This window comes from Pyrus communis, chromosome 10 (genome assembly GCF_041283825.1).
Source record: "Pyrus communis isolate YQ-2024b chromosome 10, ASM4128382v1, whole genome shotgun sequence".
Classification (NCBI taxonomy): domain Eukaryota; kingdom Viridiplantae; phylum Streptophyta; class Magnoliopsida; order Rosales; family Rosaceae; genus Pyrus; species Pyrus communis.
Window position 1 is genome coordinate 15,038,309 of NC_142574.1, and position 18,556 is coordinate 15,056,864.

The 18,556-nt window shown below is 35.6% G+C and overlaps 2 protein-coding genes and 1 pseudogene across 5 annotated transcripts; 2 read left to right on the forward strand and 1 right to left on the reverse strand.

Moving 5' to 3' along the window:
• Positions 1-3,176: 3,176 nt before the first annotated feature.
• LOC137729376 (putative prolyl 4-hydroxylase 9) lies at positions 3,177-6,644 on the forward strand. Its single transcript, XM_088678052.1, is given in 7 exon segments — positions 3,177-3,310; positions 3,471-3,538; positions 4,581-4,678; positions 4,959-5,054; positions 5,725-5,790; positions 5,874-5,993; positions 6,285-6,644. Coding segments are annotated over 7 exon segments (669 nt in total). The 3' UTR covers positions 6,372-6,644.
• A 557-nt stretch (positions 6,645-7,201) lies between these two features.
• Positions 7,202-15,502, forward strand: LOC137728181 (uncharacterized; annotated as a pseudogene). The gene is made up of 6 exons (XR_015952530.1): positions 7,202-7,502; positions 12,792-12,951; positions 13,039-13,194; positions 13,282-15,085; positions 15,214-15,356; positions 15,443-15,502. The product of XR_015952530.1 is annotated as an uncharacterized LOC137728181 (transcript).
• Positions 15,503-15,622: 120 nt separating this feature from the next.
• On the reverse strand, positions 15,623-17,733 carry LOC137729936 (mediator of RNA polymerase II transcription subunit 28). Of its 3 annotated transcripts, none has more exons than XM_088678309.1 (5): positions 17,581-17,733; positions 17,071-17,279; positions 16,222-16,230; positions 16,008-16,120; positions 15,623-15,922 (listed from the first exon to the last, which is right to left on the reverse strand). In XM_088678309.1, the coding sequence occupies exons 2-5, from the start codon at positions 17,246-17,248 to the stop codon at positions 15,788-15,790; spliced, it is 435 nt and encodes a 144-aa protein (XP_088534435.1). In that variant the 5' UTR covers positions 17,249-17,279; positions 17,581-17,733; the 3' UTR covers positions 15,623-15,787. The 3 variants fall into 3 exon arrangements, with proteins under 3 accessions (XP_088534435.1, XP_088534436.1, XP_068325086.2); XM_088678310.1 differs by lacking the exon at positions 17,581-17,733 and adding an exon at positions 17,426-17,574; XM_068468985.2 differs by lacking the exon at positions 16,222-16,230.
• Positions 17,734-18,556: the final 823 nt, after the last annotated feature.

Below are 18,556 nucleotides of genomic sequence, written 5' to 3' on the forward strand. Positions count from 1 at the left end.
GTCATGGCTTACGTGATATGCACCGTGTATCTCACAATTTATACATAGGACATGTGACTCATTAAAGCCGGACGAGTCATCAAGAGTGACACGTATCAATATTTGGTGGATTAACTATAGAAGTATCTTTATTAATTCTTTGATTATTTTTAATTCAAATCAAACAAATTAATTGATCAAATTTAAAATGTGATTAATTGTTTGATTTATTTGATGAAGTCGAATCACGCAACAAGCCCAAAATCAAGTCTTGATTCTTTCGTCAATTAAACAAGTCCACAATTAAGGCCAGATCCAACCATAGGCAAGACTTGGTGAGCCTATAAACATGATGCTTCAAGACAAAGAAATGAGTGAGAAATTCATCCTCACTCACACCTAGACGCTCAAACTCTCAAGCCCTAAACACTCTCAAACACTCAAAAGACTCAGAAAGCTCTCTGCATTCTTCGTCACATATATGAAGAATCATCAAGCACCACTACACGTGCCGACTCTTCCATCCTCACAAGCCGAACCTTGCGGCATCTGTTCATCCAAGATCAAGTCATCGTGACCCTTGGATCGACAATCATAGACATACATCCTACAAACCTGGAGATTGAATCAGAGGATTGAAACCTCATAAACAGAGAATGTAAACCCCAATATTTCTTTAATACAAAATCATTTATTTTATACGCGTGTTCTTGTGTTATTGGTCGCAGGAATTTTGCATTTACAATGATATATGATATAGTTTGATATTATTCATTAAAAAATAAATTTCACATATCAATAGTTCTGGTTGGAGCTCTGTTGACCCCAAAGATGGCCTTATCCAATAAAAACTTGCCACATGGCAAGTCTTAAATATAATATTTTATCATTATTTTTCTATATTTAAAACTCTCATAAGATTTATCTAATGGTCCTTTTTTTTTTCTCTCTTTTCCTCTCTCTCCTTTTTCTTCCCCAATTTTCTCTACGGTCTTCTTCTCCACTCTTTGTCTTCCCTTTCTTCATAAAAATATAGGGAAAAAAATTAAGCCATCCCCTCCAACTATCATGAAATGAAAAAAAAGGAAAAATCCAACGTATATTTCATTTTGTACAAAAGTTGTTTGTTCATTTTTTTTCATTTCTGAGCAATATTTCATTGCCTAGCACGTCACTTGCATATATTCTCAAATAATTAAAAAAAAAAATTACTGATACATTTTTTTGAGGCTTTTTATCTAAAATGGTCCATAAGATTTGTATAACTCCTTATTTTGGTCCCTAAGATTTGAAATCGATAGAATTGGTCCCTGAAGATGTCCATCATCAATCATTTTAGTGTCTCCATTAAATAAGAATGAAATGGCAAAAGTACCCTCAATTTGGTGAGAGATTGTGGCATTGAACAGTACGAAGAAACCTAACGGCGCCATTAAACTTTCATGTTAGTTTAATGGGTAATGTTAGGGGGACAACATTTGCTAACTAAATGATGTTTCACCAATAAGAAATAAACACGTTAATCAACGCTTAAGTAATAATTCAATTATCAACTTCCATGTCATTTGGTTTACAAAATTTAGTCTCCCTGATATTACCCTAGTTTAATATGGAGTTCTTATCTTAGATATAGGAAAGGTGAAGTGTCAACTCCAAATCCCTTGGATATAAATTTTAATGGAGTTGGCGTGCACATAAGAAAAGTCAAGCAGATCTGGCAGAGAAAAATCAATTAACACTAGATGCAATGGGGAAAAAGACGATTAGAGAAAATTTGGGAGGAAAATTTTAATGGCTTAATTTTATTTTTTTTTTTCTTATATTTTCTATATATATACAAAGGGAGCACACCAAAATGGTGAAACTTTCAATATCCCCAAAATACCCTTCTCTTTTAAAATAGAACAATTTAATTTATATAAAAAATATAAATTACACACAAATAAAATTATAAAGAATGGTCATTTTGGTTCTATTCCCTAGTCAACATAATTGTTAGAATGAAACCTTATTTATTTAAATAATTTGATTGAGGTCACTAGCATTATTTCCTACAAATTATGAAAGTTAAACAAATTCAAATAATAGTTTTATAATAAAACAATTATTATGATAGGGTAATATTGTTATTCACATAGTTCTAGCAAAAAAATAATGATATATTTTAAAACATAAAATAAGTACAGGTACATTCATAAAAAAAAAAAATATGGGTACAAATACAAATTAAATAAAAAATATGGGTAAATATTAAAATTCAAAATTATGGGTACAAATTATATAAATTAAAAAAAAAGTACAAATTATAAATAGAAATATATGGAGAAAAAAATAAAAATATATATGTGGAAATTATTAATAAGTTTTTCATTTTTTTTTAAATTGACATATGATTACTTGTAAGTAATTTAACATTCAAATAATGACATGGAGAGAAGTTAAGGGACATTGATAAAAAATGAAAAATAAAAAAAGTTTCCAAGTAAGGGATGAGAACCTAATTCATCCTATAAAGAATAAGATGTAAACGAGCAAAGTGCTTAAAAATGCAAATTAAACATAAATAATAATTACAAATAAATAATAAAGAATAAGATGTAAATGAGCAAATTGCCACACGCTCATGTTAGTAAATTTCGGAAGAAAGAGGAGAGGGATGTGAAGTGGAAAAAAAAGTTAGTAAATTTCGGAAGAAAGAGGAGAGGGATGTGAAGTGGAAAAAAAAATGAACCGTTTGATTAATCCCATGATATATATTAATTAGTAGAAAAGATAAGTTTTTATTAGATTATAATGTCAGTCAGAAAAGTTTAATGACAAGCAAAATCCTACGTAAGTTTTCCTCCAAAAAAAGGGGGGTGAGGAGGGGCAAGCTTGGCCAGCCCCATACCTTTTTGGCATGATGAGCTATATATATTTTTTATTTATGAACAAACGATAAGTGATTGAAATTCATCTTTAATAAGAATCGAATATGAATTATAAGACAACAAAAAAGTATACTACTAAATCGTAGGATGGGTTCAAAAAAACTGAAAACTGAAAAAAAAAAAAAAAAAAAAAAAAAAAAAAAAAAAAACCGAAAAAAGAAAAAACTGAACTGAACCAAACTTTATTGGTTCGGTTTCAATTTTGGAGGTTCCTCCTCTGCTCCCTCTTCTTCTTCGCCGGCTTGTTCATCTCCACCCTCCTCCCCCATGCCTCCGTCTCTCTCTTCCTCTCCGGCTCTCGACCCGTCTCCAGAACGCTGGAATCGGAAGACGACGAAGATCACTGTCCAATACTGCAGGGTGACACCGGAGACAGCTTTATCCCGTCGATTCCATTCCAGGTGATCAGTAATATCTTTTTTTTGCTTAATTCGATCAATTGGTTTTTTTGTGACTTGTTGGATCGGGCAGGTTTTGAGTTGGAGACCGCGCGTTCTGTATTTTCCGAGATTTGCAACTGCGGAGCAGTGCGAAAGGGTGATTGAGATGGCAAAGATGAAGCTCCGGCCTTCCACATTGGCATTGCGAAAGGGAGAGACTGCCGAGAGCACAAAGGGGACTCGAACAAGGTATCTTTTTCTTTCGTTTTTCGAGTTGTATCGTCTCAACACGGTGAGCACTTGAATAGGTATAATGATTGAGAATTTTAGGTGGGGAAAAAGAAAGGGAGGGACCAATTCAAGGTGTTGGATGAGTTACTATTTGGTAATCACAAGACTGTGGGGAAGAATAACTTTCTCTTTAATTATTTCTCCATTGCTGCACAATCCTTAAGCATCTTTACCATTAAAAAATTAAAATCTTTAGATTTGAGTATCTGGGAGCTCATGATGTGTGTTGACAAAAACAATTTTTCCCCGATAAGCGGGGCGGTCCCATTGACTCTAAAGTTATAATTGATGGAGAGGAATGGTTGAAAGAATGTCTACTTAATTCATTTTCTTCCACATGAGTTTGTCATCCTAGAATTTTAAAAACACAGTTGATCCCTGATCCAAATTATGTACAAGAAAGTGATATCATACCTACGGTAATATGATGGGGTCGTCATAGTGCTGTGAGATGCTCTAGATAATACATTATTATGATTATTTTCTTCGGACTGAACCTTCGTTTTTTAGTGTACTTGACAAGTTGAGACTCTTATTCTCCTATGAGTCAGGGCATGTTTTGTTCTGTGACTTGCAAAGTGAACTACAATATCATTTGAGTTCATGTTTTATGTTTCTTCAAACTACCAGTAAAAATTTCTAGAATTCTGCTATACTAGCTTATGTAAGTGCCTTCATCTTTGTAAAGTTTGTAAAACTATCAGTTTAATGTTTCCTGAAACCCGTTGACAAGAAAAAAAATTGGCAGGGATGTCATGGAAGATGATTTCTGAAAGGTCCTTGCCACTTCACCTTCTGTATCATAACACTCTCATACCTTCTTTCATCAAGTTATGTGTTGGATGTTGCATTGGTTTTATCTCATAGAACACAACAAATCGCCATTGGTTGGACTTTTTGGTGATGATCAATGTTGCATGTGCTAGTTTTAAGGTACTTTACAGAGAACTTTTCTCAGCTCGTTACATTAACTGTCAGTTTATACTTGATTATATTTCAGGCACATTTATTAGCGCATCAGAAGACGATAGTGGAGTCCTGGATATTATTGAGGAAAAGATAGCCAGGGCAACAATTTTACCAAGAACCCATGGCGAGGTATTTTTTTTATTAACTATGTATTCTTTGGGGTAATGCATAAGAATGAATTGGAATTTCAAAGCCATTAAGCAAATGGTTTTCATTGTTCATGTAGGTTTGAATGCTACTTTTAGCATTTTTCTTTTTATAGAAAAAAACAATTATTTTCTTTTTTGCAAAAAGAAAATGGTGTATCTAATAATGTTTCTACTTTCACAAACTTTGTATAATGTTAACCTTTCATCACAGAGCAAGTCTAAATTAATATGAGTAATGTGGCAGTATCATCATATTGCAGGCATTCAATGTTTTGCGGTATGAGATTGGCCAGAAGTACGATTCTCATTATGATGCATTCCATCCAATGGAATGTGGCCAACAGAAAAGCCAAAGAGTACATACTTAACAAGCATCTCCTTAATGTTTTCGGTTATGATCTGTATCATATTCCACCCTGTTTTTTGCTGGTTCCTGTCAATTAGAAGATCCCTGGTATTTTGATATGATAGTTTGCTTGTTTATGCACCTAATAATGACCCCCACCAGCCAAAAAAATAAAATAAATGAATATATGAAAAAAGAACCAAGTGATTTGTCATCAGAATTGTGGACCTGGACAGTAATCTCTATAGTAGCATACCAATAAGCAATCTTCATGAATTTACTTGAACGTTATGTCATGTTCATAACATGAGTTTTTATTGGCAATAATGGGTAACCATTTTACTTCCGAAGAAATCAGTTGTGCTTGTCAACTTATGGCTTTTTTGTATTTCATCTTCAGCAATACATATTTTAAAATGAGGCTTGTTTTGTTTCACTTGAGGTGATGAACAAACTTATAATGACGGATTATCAAATGGTATTTCCATTGGAAACTTTTCTAGTTATGTCATTGGAGTATATTGCGTCACACCAAATTGTTTGAAACAAATATATGATTATAGGTTAGGCGGAATTTCCATTTTTTTAGCCCGTGATTTCACCTTTCTGTAGATATTGATGTTGCTTCTTTATTAAACCAGTGACACTTAATTGTTGCTCCATCACACTCAATTTTGCAGTTTGCTTCCTTCTTGTTGTTTCTGTCTAATGTTGAAGAAGGTGGAGAAACCATGTTCCCTTTTGAGGTTGGTTAATTTTAACACTTACTATTATTTTCAAATGTAAGTGATATATTTCCAGGTACTCATCCTACCACTGTTATTCGCAAAATGGTGCAGAGATGGGTATGAGCTATGATTACAAGAAATGCATCGGTTTAAAAATTATGCCGAAGCAAGGGGATGGACTTTTATTTTATTCGGTGTTTCGAAATGGCACAATAGATCCGGTAAATTCCTTATCTTAAATCAAATCTCTGATGCTTTTTTCCATTTGTGAATTATGTGAACGATGTGAAGTGGGATGGGAAACATGTTTCCATTTCCTTTGGCATACATATTATTTGGGGAAGTTGTCCGTATACAGAGGATCAACAACTGTTGAGGGCTTGAAAATTGGAACGGTCATTTTGGTTCTCTTTCTTTCTCACACTCTTACCGGTGATTAAACAAAGAGTCTCTTGTGGTGCTTATCTTTCGTGGTTTATTCTCCTCATCTCGAATGTGTAAACAAATTGCAGACATCTCTTCACGGAAGCTGCCCTGTAAGCAAAGGGTAAAAGTGGGTTGCAACAAAGTGGATTAGAAACCAAGAAGATATGGATTAAGAGTTGTTTTCGGAACTGGTGATTACGACAGTCCATAGTGTAGTCAGTGCTGGACAATGAACCAGGTTCTTGCAGTAGCACTACAATTGGTCTTGGATGTACAGGTCGATGATCGGGTGCTGCTTGAACTGCCGGATGCCTTGAAAACCATGTCACTTGTAGAAGGATTTTTGTGTAGCTTTACAGCTAAATAATGAAAAGGCCAAAATGTAAAATGGTACTTTGAATCGTGAGTTCTTGGTGAAAAATCGAAATTTTGAGTTTCCTTATAAATATTGGCAAGACATAGGAATCATGTTCATCTTCCATCATCCCACCAAAAAAACCCACAAAGGTAGATGTTTATACTTTTAAACACTATAATTTGACCCTTTATATTAAAAATTACAATGTAGAACCCTTTTAAAACTATAAGATGTTGTATCTCAGTCGTGTTTTACTGTGTCTGAAAATAAAATGTTTTGACAAACAGTAGGCTAAGTTATACTAAATTCATGAGAACTTTTGAAAGGGGGAGGGTTTGAACTACGTAGCGAGTTCAAGAAGAATACCCTATTTCACCGTGTTTGAAAATCAAATGTTTTGACACTGCATATTCCATAAAGTTGAAAGTGTCTACTACAACAAGAACAAACGAAGTATTATAGTTTAAGAACAGAGTCGTCCTCATGTTCACGAGAAGCTCAAGTGGGGTTTGAGTCGTTTGACGGGTAGTGTGAGATTAGAGTGATTTCCCGCGTATCCTCCACACAACGGCACAAATAAGGCAACTTCATATTAAAAGGACCGTTGGCCCCTAGACTGTAACGGCTACTTCCCCATTTGAAACACGATAAACCCCTCTCCTCTCTCTCTCTCTGCAAAATTGCATCTGAAGCAAAATCTTCCCATTTCTAATCGCATTCTTCTCTCAAATTCTACAATTCCCTATCGAAATTCTCGTCGGTTTGGACTCCGACTCTTGATCCCCGTTCGTCTCCTCAGAGATTATTGGCCATGGACCTCGGCTGCTTGGACTTGGGCTGCATCACCGTGTCGGACAAGCACGGCTCCAACGAGGTCGTGCTTGATACAGACAACAAAGAAAACGCCGGCGGCGAGCCAGTCTCCGCCAGCCCCAAGGTCGGAAAGGTATAATTCTTTCGACTTTCCGTTCAGATTCAAGACTCTTGGATATGATCCATTTCTTTGTTTCGGTTTATCGATTCTCTGTTCGTTTTTGCAATTGGATTGGCTTGGATTTGAAACCCTAGGACCTCTCCAGCAAGCAATATTATTGTTCGGTTTTGATTTGGTACTTTAATTTCTGGTTTTCACTGATCTAGAGCCCTACACCCGTGGCTTTTTCCCTTCATTGTTGGGATTGAAGCCAATTGAATTTCCAAAAGCCCTAGAAATTGCGCACTAATATTTTGTTCAGGTGAAGGTTGGATTGGATTGGCCATGAAGAAAACTTCTCCGTCCTAATCCTACCTTTTGTTGGAGCAATATTAGAAAATATAAAAAATAACAATATAATTCCAATGATAATAATGATAAAGAAATTCACAACATCAATTATATATGAGATTAATATAAACAACTAAAGAGAAAGTTAGAAAAACTAACAAACTTAGAGATTGAGGCTTGCATAAATGCAATGTCCTAAAGACAGAATTTCGCCCTACTCTTGTGCTTGTAATTCGGTAGGCGTCCGTCTCCCAGGATTCAACAATCTATAATCTGAAGTCAAAGCACTTCAATCTTCGGACTCTAGCGAACTTTATATATTTTGTACTCTCAAGACTCGACTCGGAATTTGACTCATAAAGCATGAGAGAAACAAAGTGGGGAAACCCTATTTCTCAAAAGTAAAAATTAACTCTAATTTTTTGTATATAATACCGATGGTTTCATGGGTTTATAAAGAATCCAATTTCTACTTATTAAAGAGATTTAACTTTTCATCTATAAGTATACATCACTTATCATGGGAATACACCTAAACAACATAACCTTTCTAAGAAATTGGTTAGCAATATTTTTCATTCAATTATTAAAATTATATATTATAATATTTCATATATAATATATAATTTCCAACAATCCCCCGCATGAATGTAAAATTTGGAAGAATTTGAGAGTACAGGCGGACAAGAGATGCATCGGATGAGATGTCTTTTGGACTTGAACCTACCCTAGTGAATACTTATCGGATTTACTTGGTGATGCAATGAATATAGAATCTTGAACTGTTTACTGCAGTAGTAAACCGAGACAATAAGCAACACACATCACTAATCCTAATATATTCATGTTCATACGGTTGTGTTCATTTTGGTCCTGAACAAATCCCGGATTCATGAGAGCTTTAGAGAATTTAGCCATCTCATACTCATAGAAGCGACCCATTTCTACTCTCACATAGGTGACCACTGATTAAGAATAGTTTGCTCTATTCCTCTTATTTATAAGATATCATTGTCATTAAGTATAAATATACATCCTAAAACTTCTGTAAACAACACACTTCTTCCACCATAAGAATGAGGTATATAGTGTGTTAACTTCTTTGAATCATGCTCAACCAGTTTGCCTATTAAACTTAGACCATGGGATCTCCAATCAATTAAGTTAGGTTTCCGTCCGGCTGATTCATTAGTTATGTTGGCTTTAGCCTCATTCCCCTCGATAATCAACTTACTCTCTAATCAAACCTTTAATAATTGGATCCACTACTAGGTTGACTATCTTTAATGGTGTGCACAATCCATCTTATGAAATTATATTTCATACGAGAGTAGTTTTTTAACATTGTTTGAGATGTCAAGTCCTCAAAATTATATTAGGACTTAATTACTAAGTAATTTACTAACACTTGGGTAAACTCCCCCACATTTAAAGTACTTTGCAGTAGGTCTCTAATCTTTCAATGCCTTAAAATACCATTGTAAGAGATAATCTTTATCTCTTTCTATAAGCAAATTACTTTGTCATTCTTCTTAAGTTGACATATTATCCAAATATAACTATGTCACTCCCCTACAATTTACTCACATTGGGTTCTCTCACTAGCCCTTATGTAGAATCTTTAAAGTTCTTATGGCTAGTGCCTTACTATAAGATGCTTTATCCTTACGAAGTAAGTCTTGACACTCATGATTCAATCGTCAGCGTTTCAAGTCAGACTCTATGATTTGACAAAGAACCACCACTTTTTCTGTTATACAACCCAAGTCAAATTCATTGACTTTCCGATTACTAACATAGACCAGGACTTTTCAGTCTACAGGCATTGCATATTTTTATCAGAAAATATAGATAACTATATTTTTGTCAGTTGAATATGAATGTGCGTTACTGCAATGTTGTGCAATTACTTGCACCATCTCATAAAGCAATGTACTCGGGATTTATGCAGCCCTTGATTTCTGCATACTAGTTTCCCTCCAAACAGAGTTGCAATTCTTTGCACTTTCTGGAACAGCTGCCATGTAGTGGCCTGATCACACCATTCCGAACGGAACCACATTTGTGATGGAATGGTTACACTATGGAAATAGCACCAAATGATACACACGAAGTGATCATGTCTTTTCATTAAATCATTATGAAACCACCGCTCCTTGATACTTTCAGTTACGTGAGTACCAAAGAGTCTAAGCATCTACACGTGCACTTTGGAAGATACACGACTGTTGCTTACAAACTAAATCCAAAATTTTATGTGTCTGCTTATGACTAATAAACTTTTTGGGAAAACTGAAATTTCCAGAAATCGATGCAGGAATCCCAACAACACTTATGTGGCTGAGATAATTTCAAAGTCTAAAACAGTATATCAAATTGATTTCATAAGCCATGTTTGCATGCCTTCCAAGGGACAGATCTTTCCAAATAAAGAGTTCCAATAGCCGTATCCGGTGTCCCACCAACTATCCCATTAGTTTCATGTTGATATTAAATCACATATAATAACAAACTCAAAGATATATACGGATCATTATATTGATCACAACAGAAATAGATGAAAACTGCATCTCACTGCAGCCAAACATGTTGCATATGCAGATCAATCATCAATCCATTTGATTGGTTCAAAAATTTTTCTTTCTAAACTTGACGATACTACTTCGCAACATATATTCTTTCAAATAAAGAGCCACGTGTGGTTTCGATCAACCACCAAAACTCACCAATCAGAACTGATTGTGTTGGTTAAGGGCACCGAATCCCATTTCATTTTCTTTTCCAGTAAAAATTAAACACCAGCCAAACATTAGCCTGGAATATCAAGCCCATATATGGCTTCGTCAAAATATATGCAGTGTTTTGCATCTCCCAATCAAGACATGCCTTTCCTGATCATAAGGCCACTTCATCTTCCATTTTTAAATAAATGGGATATATTCATACTAATAAACTAATGAAATACTGCATATCAATTTGATTCTGTTATAGAAATCACTTCATAACAACGTGGTTAAGAAAACATATTTTAATAGCCACAATGGTTAGCGATTGGACTACAAGTCATCAAAATCAAACAATCATACAAATTAAATACAGTCATTTAAATGCATCAAATCGTTGGCAACATATCAATTAAATGCATCAAATTCAAATGAATTTCCTTCCTTATAAAGGAACTAATCCCACGGACTAGTACTAGTATTCTGTGCTATGAACTACTATACCATATGGCGCATATTTATGTTCGGTTTTATCTGTTCATCTATGTCTCTTATACCTGATTTGGTACTGAGGTGATTCTGAAAAAAGCTGGTATCAAAAAAAGCTGGGAGCTGTTTTTGTGTTTGGTAAACACTTAGCTTCAGCTTTTTTTCACAGTTTTGGGTGAAAAAAGCCAAAAACAAGAAGCTGCAAAACCCAGCTTTGGAAAACCGGCTTTTTTTCACATCTGTTTTATATAAAAGTATACCAAACACTCTAATACTGTTTTTTTTTTTTCAAAAGCACTTTTACAAAAAAGTTTACCAAACACTCTGCTGCTTTATTTCACAGCTGCTTATTCTCACAGCAGAAGTAGCTTTTTTTCAAAGCACAGCAATACCAAACCAGCCCTTAGTCATTCTTTGACAGGAGACACTTACTTCTAGCCATAATAACTGTCAAGTTTTAAACATCATACAATGCAAAAGGCACGAATCAAGTAAACACTAATGCTTACGTTTTCCCTCTGCTTTTCTCCTATACTGCATAAACATCTTACAAACACATCATCACATTTTCTAATTATTGCATAGAGATAAATTTTTGTCTTTAGATTGTTGGAACAATATTAGAAAATATGAAAAATAACAATATAATTCCAATGATAATAATCATAAAGAAATTCACAACATCAATTATATATGAGATTAATATAAACAACTAAAGAGAACGTTAGAAAAACTAACAAACTTGGAGAAGGCTTGCATAAATGCAATGTCCTAAAGACAGAATTTCGCCCCTACTCTTGTGCTTGGAATTCGGTAGGTGTCCGTCTCCCAGGATTCAACAATCTATAATCCGAAGTCAAAGCACTTCAATCTTCGGACTCTGGCGAACTTTATATATTTCGTACTATCAAGACTCGACTCGGAATTTGACTCACAAAGCATGAGAGAAACAAAGTGGGGAAACCTTATTTCTCAAGAGTAAAAATTAACTCTAATTTTTTGTATATAATACCAATGGTTTCCTGGGTTTATAAAGAATCCAATTTCTACTTATTAAATAGATGTAACTTTTCATCTATAAGTATACATCACTTATCATGGGAATACACCTAAACAACATAACCTTTCTAAGAAATTGGTTAACAATATTTTTCATTCAATTATTAAAATTATATAATATAATATTTCATATTATAATATATAATTTCCAACACCTTTGTGTGGGGATTGGGAGGGATATGATTTCTTCATGGATAATCCATCTTCTACCTTCGCTCGGACAAGATATGCAAGTTGGCATCCCTTTTTCATTCAACATTTATGGAATCTATCCGAGCCATTCCTAGACACCAAACGAGGCGTCCAGTTTTAGCTTTATTTTTATTTTGACTTAAAGTTCTAACCGTCATTTGCTTAATTTCATATGGCTTGCACTTGGTAAGATATCTTTATCATTACAATCATACAATGGATGTTGTAAAGAAAGAGGTAAATATTTGTTTGGCTGAAGAGTGAAGAGATGAAATGATTTACCGTGCAGGTAAATCTCTCTACATTTTTGTGATGCTGAATGTGTTTATTTGTTTATTTAACTTGACATTTGAGTATGTAGGCCTTACAAATTGGTGTTTGTGTGTCTATATTTCGATGTTCTTATGTCTTTTTTCCGATACCAAATGGCGATCTTGTTCCAAGTCCTGTTGTTTCCGTTTCGTTTAGCTTTACATCCCTCTTTTCTTCATTTTTTTCAAAACTGCAGATTAGAAGTCTGAAAGAGGCTAGCCTATCAACCCTGAATTCTGTTAACAAATCCACATTACAAATCAAGAAGCCTTCTCATCGTAGAACCTCCCCGCTGAACTGGTTCCTGGGAAAAAAAAGCGGACTCCTACCTCAACAGGAAGATCAAAATGCTGCAGGTTTCGCTTCTCTCTTTAATAAACACTCGCATTTTATCTGGATTAACTTCCATGTTAATCAGATTACTAATTATTGTCTTTTCACAGGAAGTAGATGCGATGAATTTAACTCTCGATGAGACTCTAAGCAATTCTAATCCACATTACTCAAAAAGTCCTAGGGGAGAAAATGGCAGCAAAAGAAGCTGCACGAAAAGCCGCTTTGGTGGAAGCATCTTGGTGTCGAATACTTAAGGCAGCAAGGTGATTGTTGGGTGGATTGTAGACATGAGTATTTGAACTTTTAATAGGTAATTTCGTACTTGCAACTTTTTGTGTTTTTCATTTCAGGATCCAAAGCAAAGAAGCTGAAGCGCAGCCGTTGGAAGTAGATAAAGCTGAAGCTGAAGCTTTTGAAGAGGCAACTGCCGTGGGTGTTATCATGTATGACAAGCCAAATTGTCCTCGGAAGCCCTGTAAAATAGAAACATCCATTGTTAATGGCGGAGGGTCTACTACTCACACGTTCACAGAATCTTTTGAGACTGCATTTGAGGTTGATAAAGAAGTAGCTGCAGCTGTAAAGATTGCACTAGTACGGCTCGGAAACTACCCATCTTTTGATAAAGATGAATTTAAAGAACTGCTTCAGAAGATTAGCGAGAACCCTGATACCGATACAGTTGAAAATAATCATGAATCGTCTGAGTTTACTTCAGAATGTGAATCAGAATCTGGATCAGAACTTAAAGCAGTGTCTCAGAAAGATAATACCATTTCCAATGATTTGAATCAGAAAAAAATGGCAGATTTAGAGGCGAGACAGAGGAAAACAGAAGGCAGTCTTTTGGTAAACTTAATATGGCAAAGATAGTGGACATGATGCTCGAGAGACTTCAATGTTTGCAAGAAGATGAACTCTCTTCTCTTGCCACTATAATTGCTACTTGTGGTTTAAATGCTGCCTTAGCGGAAAGCAAGCTGCATGATTCAGGCTCTACTGCTGAGACCCTTCCACAAAGAATAGCAGTGGCGAAGTCTGAGATTCGAAAGAAGCAACCTGCATCAGAACTCCCAAGTCTAGACAAGTTTTTGGTTAAGCACACGACTAAATTTGAATGAGAAGTGCAAGAAGCCAAGGATAAAAGGAATAAGTCAACAGAAGGAGCTGCAGAAAATTCTGACAGAACTGTTGATGAGAAGGCCAGTTCAGAAACCATTCCGGGCTTGGGAAGCATCCTTCTGAAGCATGGTTCAAAGTTTGAGAGAGAGATCGAAGAGGCAAAGAAAAATTCAAGAGGAAATTTTGAGATGCTTCAAAAGAATTCACAGGGACACAAAGTATCATCTGAGGCCATCCCTGACTTGGAAAGTCCACTGATTAAACATTTTTCGAAGCTTGAAAAGGAAGTTGAGGAGACCAAGAAGAACTTTGTGGAAACATCTGCTTTGAATCGCAAAAAAGAGAATGACTCAGAACTCCCCGTCTTTGATAAGTTCTTAGTGAAACTTGTCTCGAGACTTGAGAAGGAAGTCCAGGAAGCAAAGAACAGAAGGCAAGCTGACACACATGAAGGAGTTAGGTTCCCTTAGTTGAAGAAGAAAGTTGAATCATCTGCTTCGGTTGCACAACCAAAGGAAAACGCTAGTTCTTGTTCTGACGAAGGATCAGTGGGGAAACAAAATATCGATTTAAATAAGGATGTTGAAGAGAATTCTAGGATGGAGCAAAATGGAACTGGATCTTCATTGCAGGTTGGAGAAGTGAAATCTAGTGCAGTGGAAACAAACTCACTTCACAATTTGACGTCTGAAGCTATAGAGACTGAAGATGGCTTAGACAAGATCTTTGTCAAACCAATGCACACGTTGGAAGGGGTGAAAATGAAAGCCTTGGAAATGGGAAACAATTATGAATATCGTACATTTGAAAAGAAAAAGGGGGGAAACAGTGATTCACAGTGCGAGGGATTGGACAAAGTTTTGGTAAAACATGTTTCCAGACTGGAGAAAGGGAAGATAAAGTTCTGTGCAGAGGAACAAGCAAGTGAAGTGAAGAGAAGTTACGCAAAATTGCATTCACGTGCAGACGAAGCATGTGGTTTGGACCAAATTCTAGTTAAACACAAATCAAGGCTCGAAAGAGAAAAGGATGGTGCTGGTCAGCAACCAGAAGATCAAGTTAGATACTCGGTAAATCGCAAAGAAACAAGGAGAGAGAACTGCAAGAACAATGGGGAGGTTTAAGCTTAGGAAACTCCATGAGACCAAGAGAGAAGGCAGCTGCTGCTCAGCAACCAGAAGACCAAATTAAATTCTCTGTGACTCGTAAAGAATCAAGGGACCGAGAACTGCAAGAACAATGGGCTGGTTTAAGCTTAGGAAACTCCATGAGGCCACATGTTTCGAAACTAGAACGTGATAAGGTAAGTTCTCCAACTCTTGTACTTATTGTATTGTTTGCAATGCAATGCTTTGTTCCTGCAAAAAGAGAGTTTAATCATTTGCGTAGGCCGCTTGGATTAAAGCTGAACATTAGGAAAAGAGGCAAGCTACGGTTTTCTCTGATTAAAGCCGAAAACTAGAAAACGAGTGAAGATTTGGAGAAATTACGGTTATTTTCATTTTCTGTTCATTGAATGCTCTTGAACTTTATAAGAATCAAAGCAAGAACCATTGGCAACAAAATGGGTTGTAGAATCAACATTTTTAATCTTTACTGATCGTAGTTTGTACACGATAGAGTTGAATTGCACAGGATGTTTAAGAAGAACACAGAGAATCTTTACGGATGCTACAAATTGATCGACCAACAAACGGAATCCCGTAGATTACTATAATTGTATTGCTCAAGTAACTAAACCCTCTCAAGCTCAGTGTTGTGCTTGTCCAATTGGTCGTTCAGCTCCTTTTTCCACCCTTGGATCAACCTTTCATGCTTCTTGATGATCTCGGTCTTTATCCTCAACTCCTCTTCCATTGCATCAATCTCCTGCAAAAATGAAAATGCACCAACTTTAAGGAAACAGTGATAAGTAGTCCAAGGACAAGCTAAAACAACACAGCCTTCAGATGACCTTTCTTAGTTGTTCAGCCTTCGTTGGCTGATCCTCACGTTGCAGACTGATAAAGTACAGTTGAAGCTTTTTGGCAGCTTCCATAAAGTCTCTGGCATGCCGCTCCACATCAACTGGAGCAGTAGCAAAATAAACGCCATTAGACGAAATGCAAAAGAGAAGGCAATAACACTGGTGCACCGTGTGCAAGTCAGGATCAGAGAAGACGCTTCACCTTCGTTCACTAATTTAGAGAGAGTGACAGTCATAAGGATCGATAAAATGATTGAATAAAAAAACTCTGCTTATGCATGTGACTACTTGCATCTCAAACATCAGGTCACGTCAACCCTGTTACAAAGGTAAGATTAAAGATCCATGGAACTTTGTAGCCAATGAAAAAGATGACTTTTTCAGGTGGGTATACAAGATTAAAGGAACAGAATGTTTCATCGAAGAGAAGGATCTCATGTACAGACAGTATTCTTGAACCTAATTTTTCCATCATAAGATATGCACAACAGACAGAATTGAAGCTCTCGCGGTACTCATGAGTGAATTTTATTCCGGGCAGAATTATATTATGTTATCTTCAAGTTCTATCGGTATTTAGAACTAAAGAGCAAAGGCTAACACTCAGTTATCTGAGAGTGATTTCACCTATGGTTGTTAAACAAAATGAAAGTTTTCAAATACCAAACAATTGGAAATCCTGCATCACAATTATTTGAATAAACTATCCACCCTTCTCTTCCAATCACCCAACTCCTATGTTTCAGTATAACTCAAACGCTCCTATGCCAAAGCTGAAGCAAGATACTCCAAAACCGAGTGAGCCAACCAGTTTAATACATACGATATTCTCCCCCAGGGCCAACACAAGATACTCCAATTCTAAATCGTTACACAGCTATCTTACAAGGTTCATTTTCTCCAAGTTGATCAATGTAGAAATCAACAGACAAAAAGTAGCCGAAACGAACATGAATGCACCCAAAAAGATAACATTTCATCAACACAGCTTTAAAAAAAAAAGGGAAAAAAAATCCTCAGAAAACTTGTAGAGCTAGGTATTGGTACTGACTCTGATGAGACGGGTGGGGAGAGCGGTCAATCGCTTGAAGCTCTCTGGCAGGCAAGCATGGAAGCAAAGCCGCCTCCAGCGCCATTACACACGAAACCATGTCTTCCCTCGGAGCCATTTGAGATTGCATCTGTGCATCACTTTGGTGCTGTTGATCTACCACTTGTCTCTCAGCCATGTCAAATTACAAAACAAAAAATACCCAAAACCTGCATCATACCCACAAACCAAAACAGCAAAAGAAACGAAATTTAAGCTTCAATTAGATATGTAAATAAGTACTTTGAGTAAAAAACCCAGGAAATAAAAATCAAATGCAAAACAATTAGAGATGATTTGGTGGGAAAATAAGTACTTTGAGTAAAAGTGTGCGCCTTTTTCGAATCAATTCATCATACAACTAAGCAATGGTGAATTGAATTATATAATACAAGAAATTTAGAAGGAAAAAAAAACCCAAAATGCGTAATTCTCAATTTCAATTTCAGACAAATTATTCGAAATTTCTACCTGTAGACTTGTGTGAGACTGAAAGCTTCAATCAGAACTCGATTCGACGAAACAGTCTTTCGTTCAGTGTAGAAGTTGAGCCTTTCACGTCTTCTTCCTTCTATCAATTTTGAAAAAAATTGGAGCAATATCCTTAATTTTAATTCAATTAGAACAACGGTGTTTTAATCATTAATTCAATTGTAATTATGATCATTTTTGTTAATAAATTTCATCAAAATGAGTTATATTAGAAGAATTATTGTTATAATTGGGTTAAAGTTAAGAGAACTTTACTTCAATTTAGTTAAAATTAAGAGAGTTGAGTTAAAGTTGAGCAACCATAGCTATAATTTTTCTCATTTGATTTTTTATATTTACCACTCAATTCAGCCTTATGTGGGTAACAAGTTACTCGTTTTGATAGAAGTTCTAAATGAATTAAAGAAAAATAACATAACTGCACGTTTTAAAGAATTAAAGAACTTATGCTAATAAATTTTTAATTAAAAAACTATTACTTTAATTTAGTTAAAATGCAGAACCATTACCACAATTTTCCCATCAAATTTTGTTCATGTATTGGTTTCACTCCTATTTTCCTCTCTTCTACCCTGTTTTACTTTTGGGTCAAAAGCGTAATTACAGTCTAGGACTACAGATTCAGCAAGACCAGCCCAAAACGGGAAACAGCGCAAAGCTATCAAGAAGCCCAGCACACCAACAGTCAAACATCAACCAATCCCTTCAAAACAATTGGTTGTATGAGGCTGTTGAGTTTGGTATTAGACCCTATAATTCGATTGTAACATGACAAGTTTGTTAAACCCTTTCTCAGAATGATCACTATATAAGGAGGTCAATGAGAGAAAGTGTGCACACCAACCATAGCCAAAAATCCCATTCCTTAACTCATACTTCCTTGAAATCCAAGTGATGATGAGATCACAATTGTCAGATTCTGATTTCGACATGCATTAAAGGTACTGAATTGAAA

Bases quoted from the DNA above. Each gene is read 5' to 3' on its own strand.
- LOC137729936 (XM_088678309.1), bottom strand. From the start codon at position 17,248: ATGGCTGAGAGACAAGTGGTAGATCAACAGCACCAAAGTGATGCACAG. The intron at 15,923-16,007 runs GTCATCTGAAGG...TCATTTTTGCAG, and splicing joins AGGCTGAACAACTAAGAAAG to GAGATTGATGCAATGGAAGA.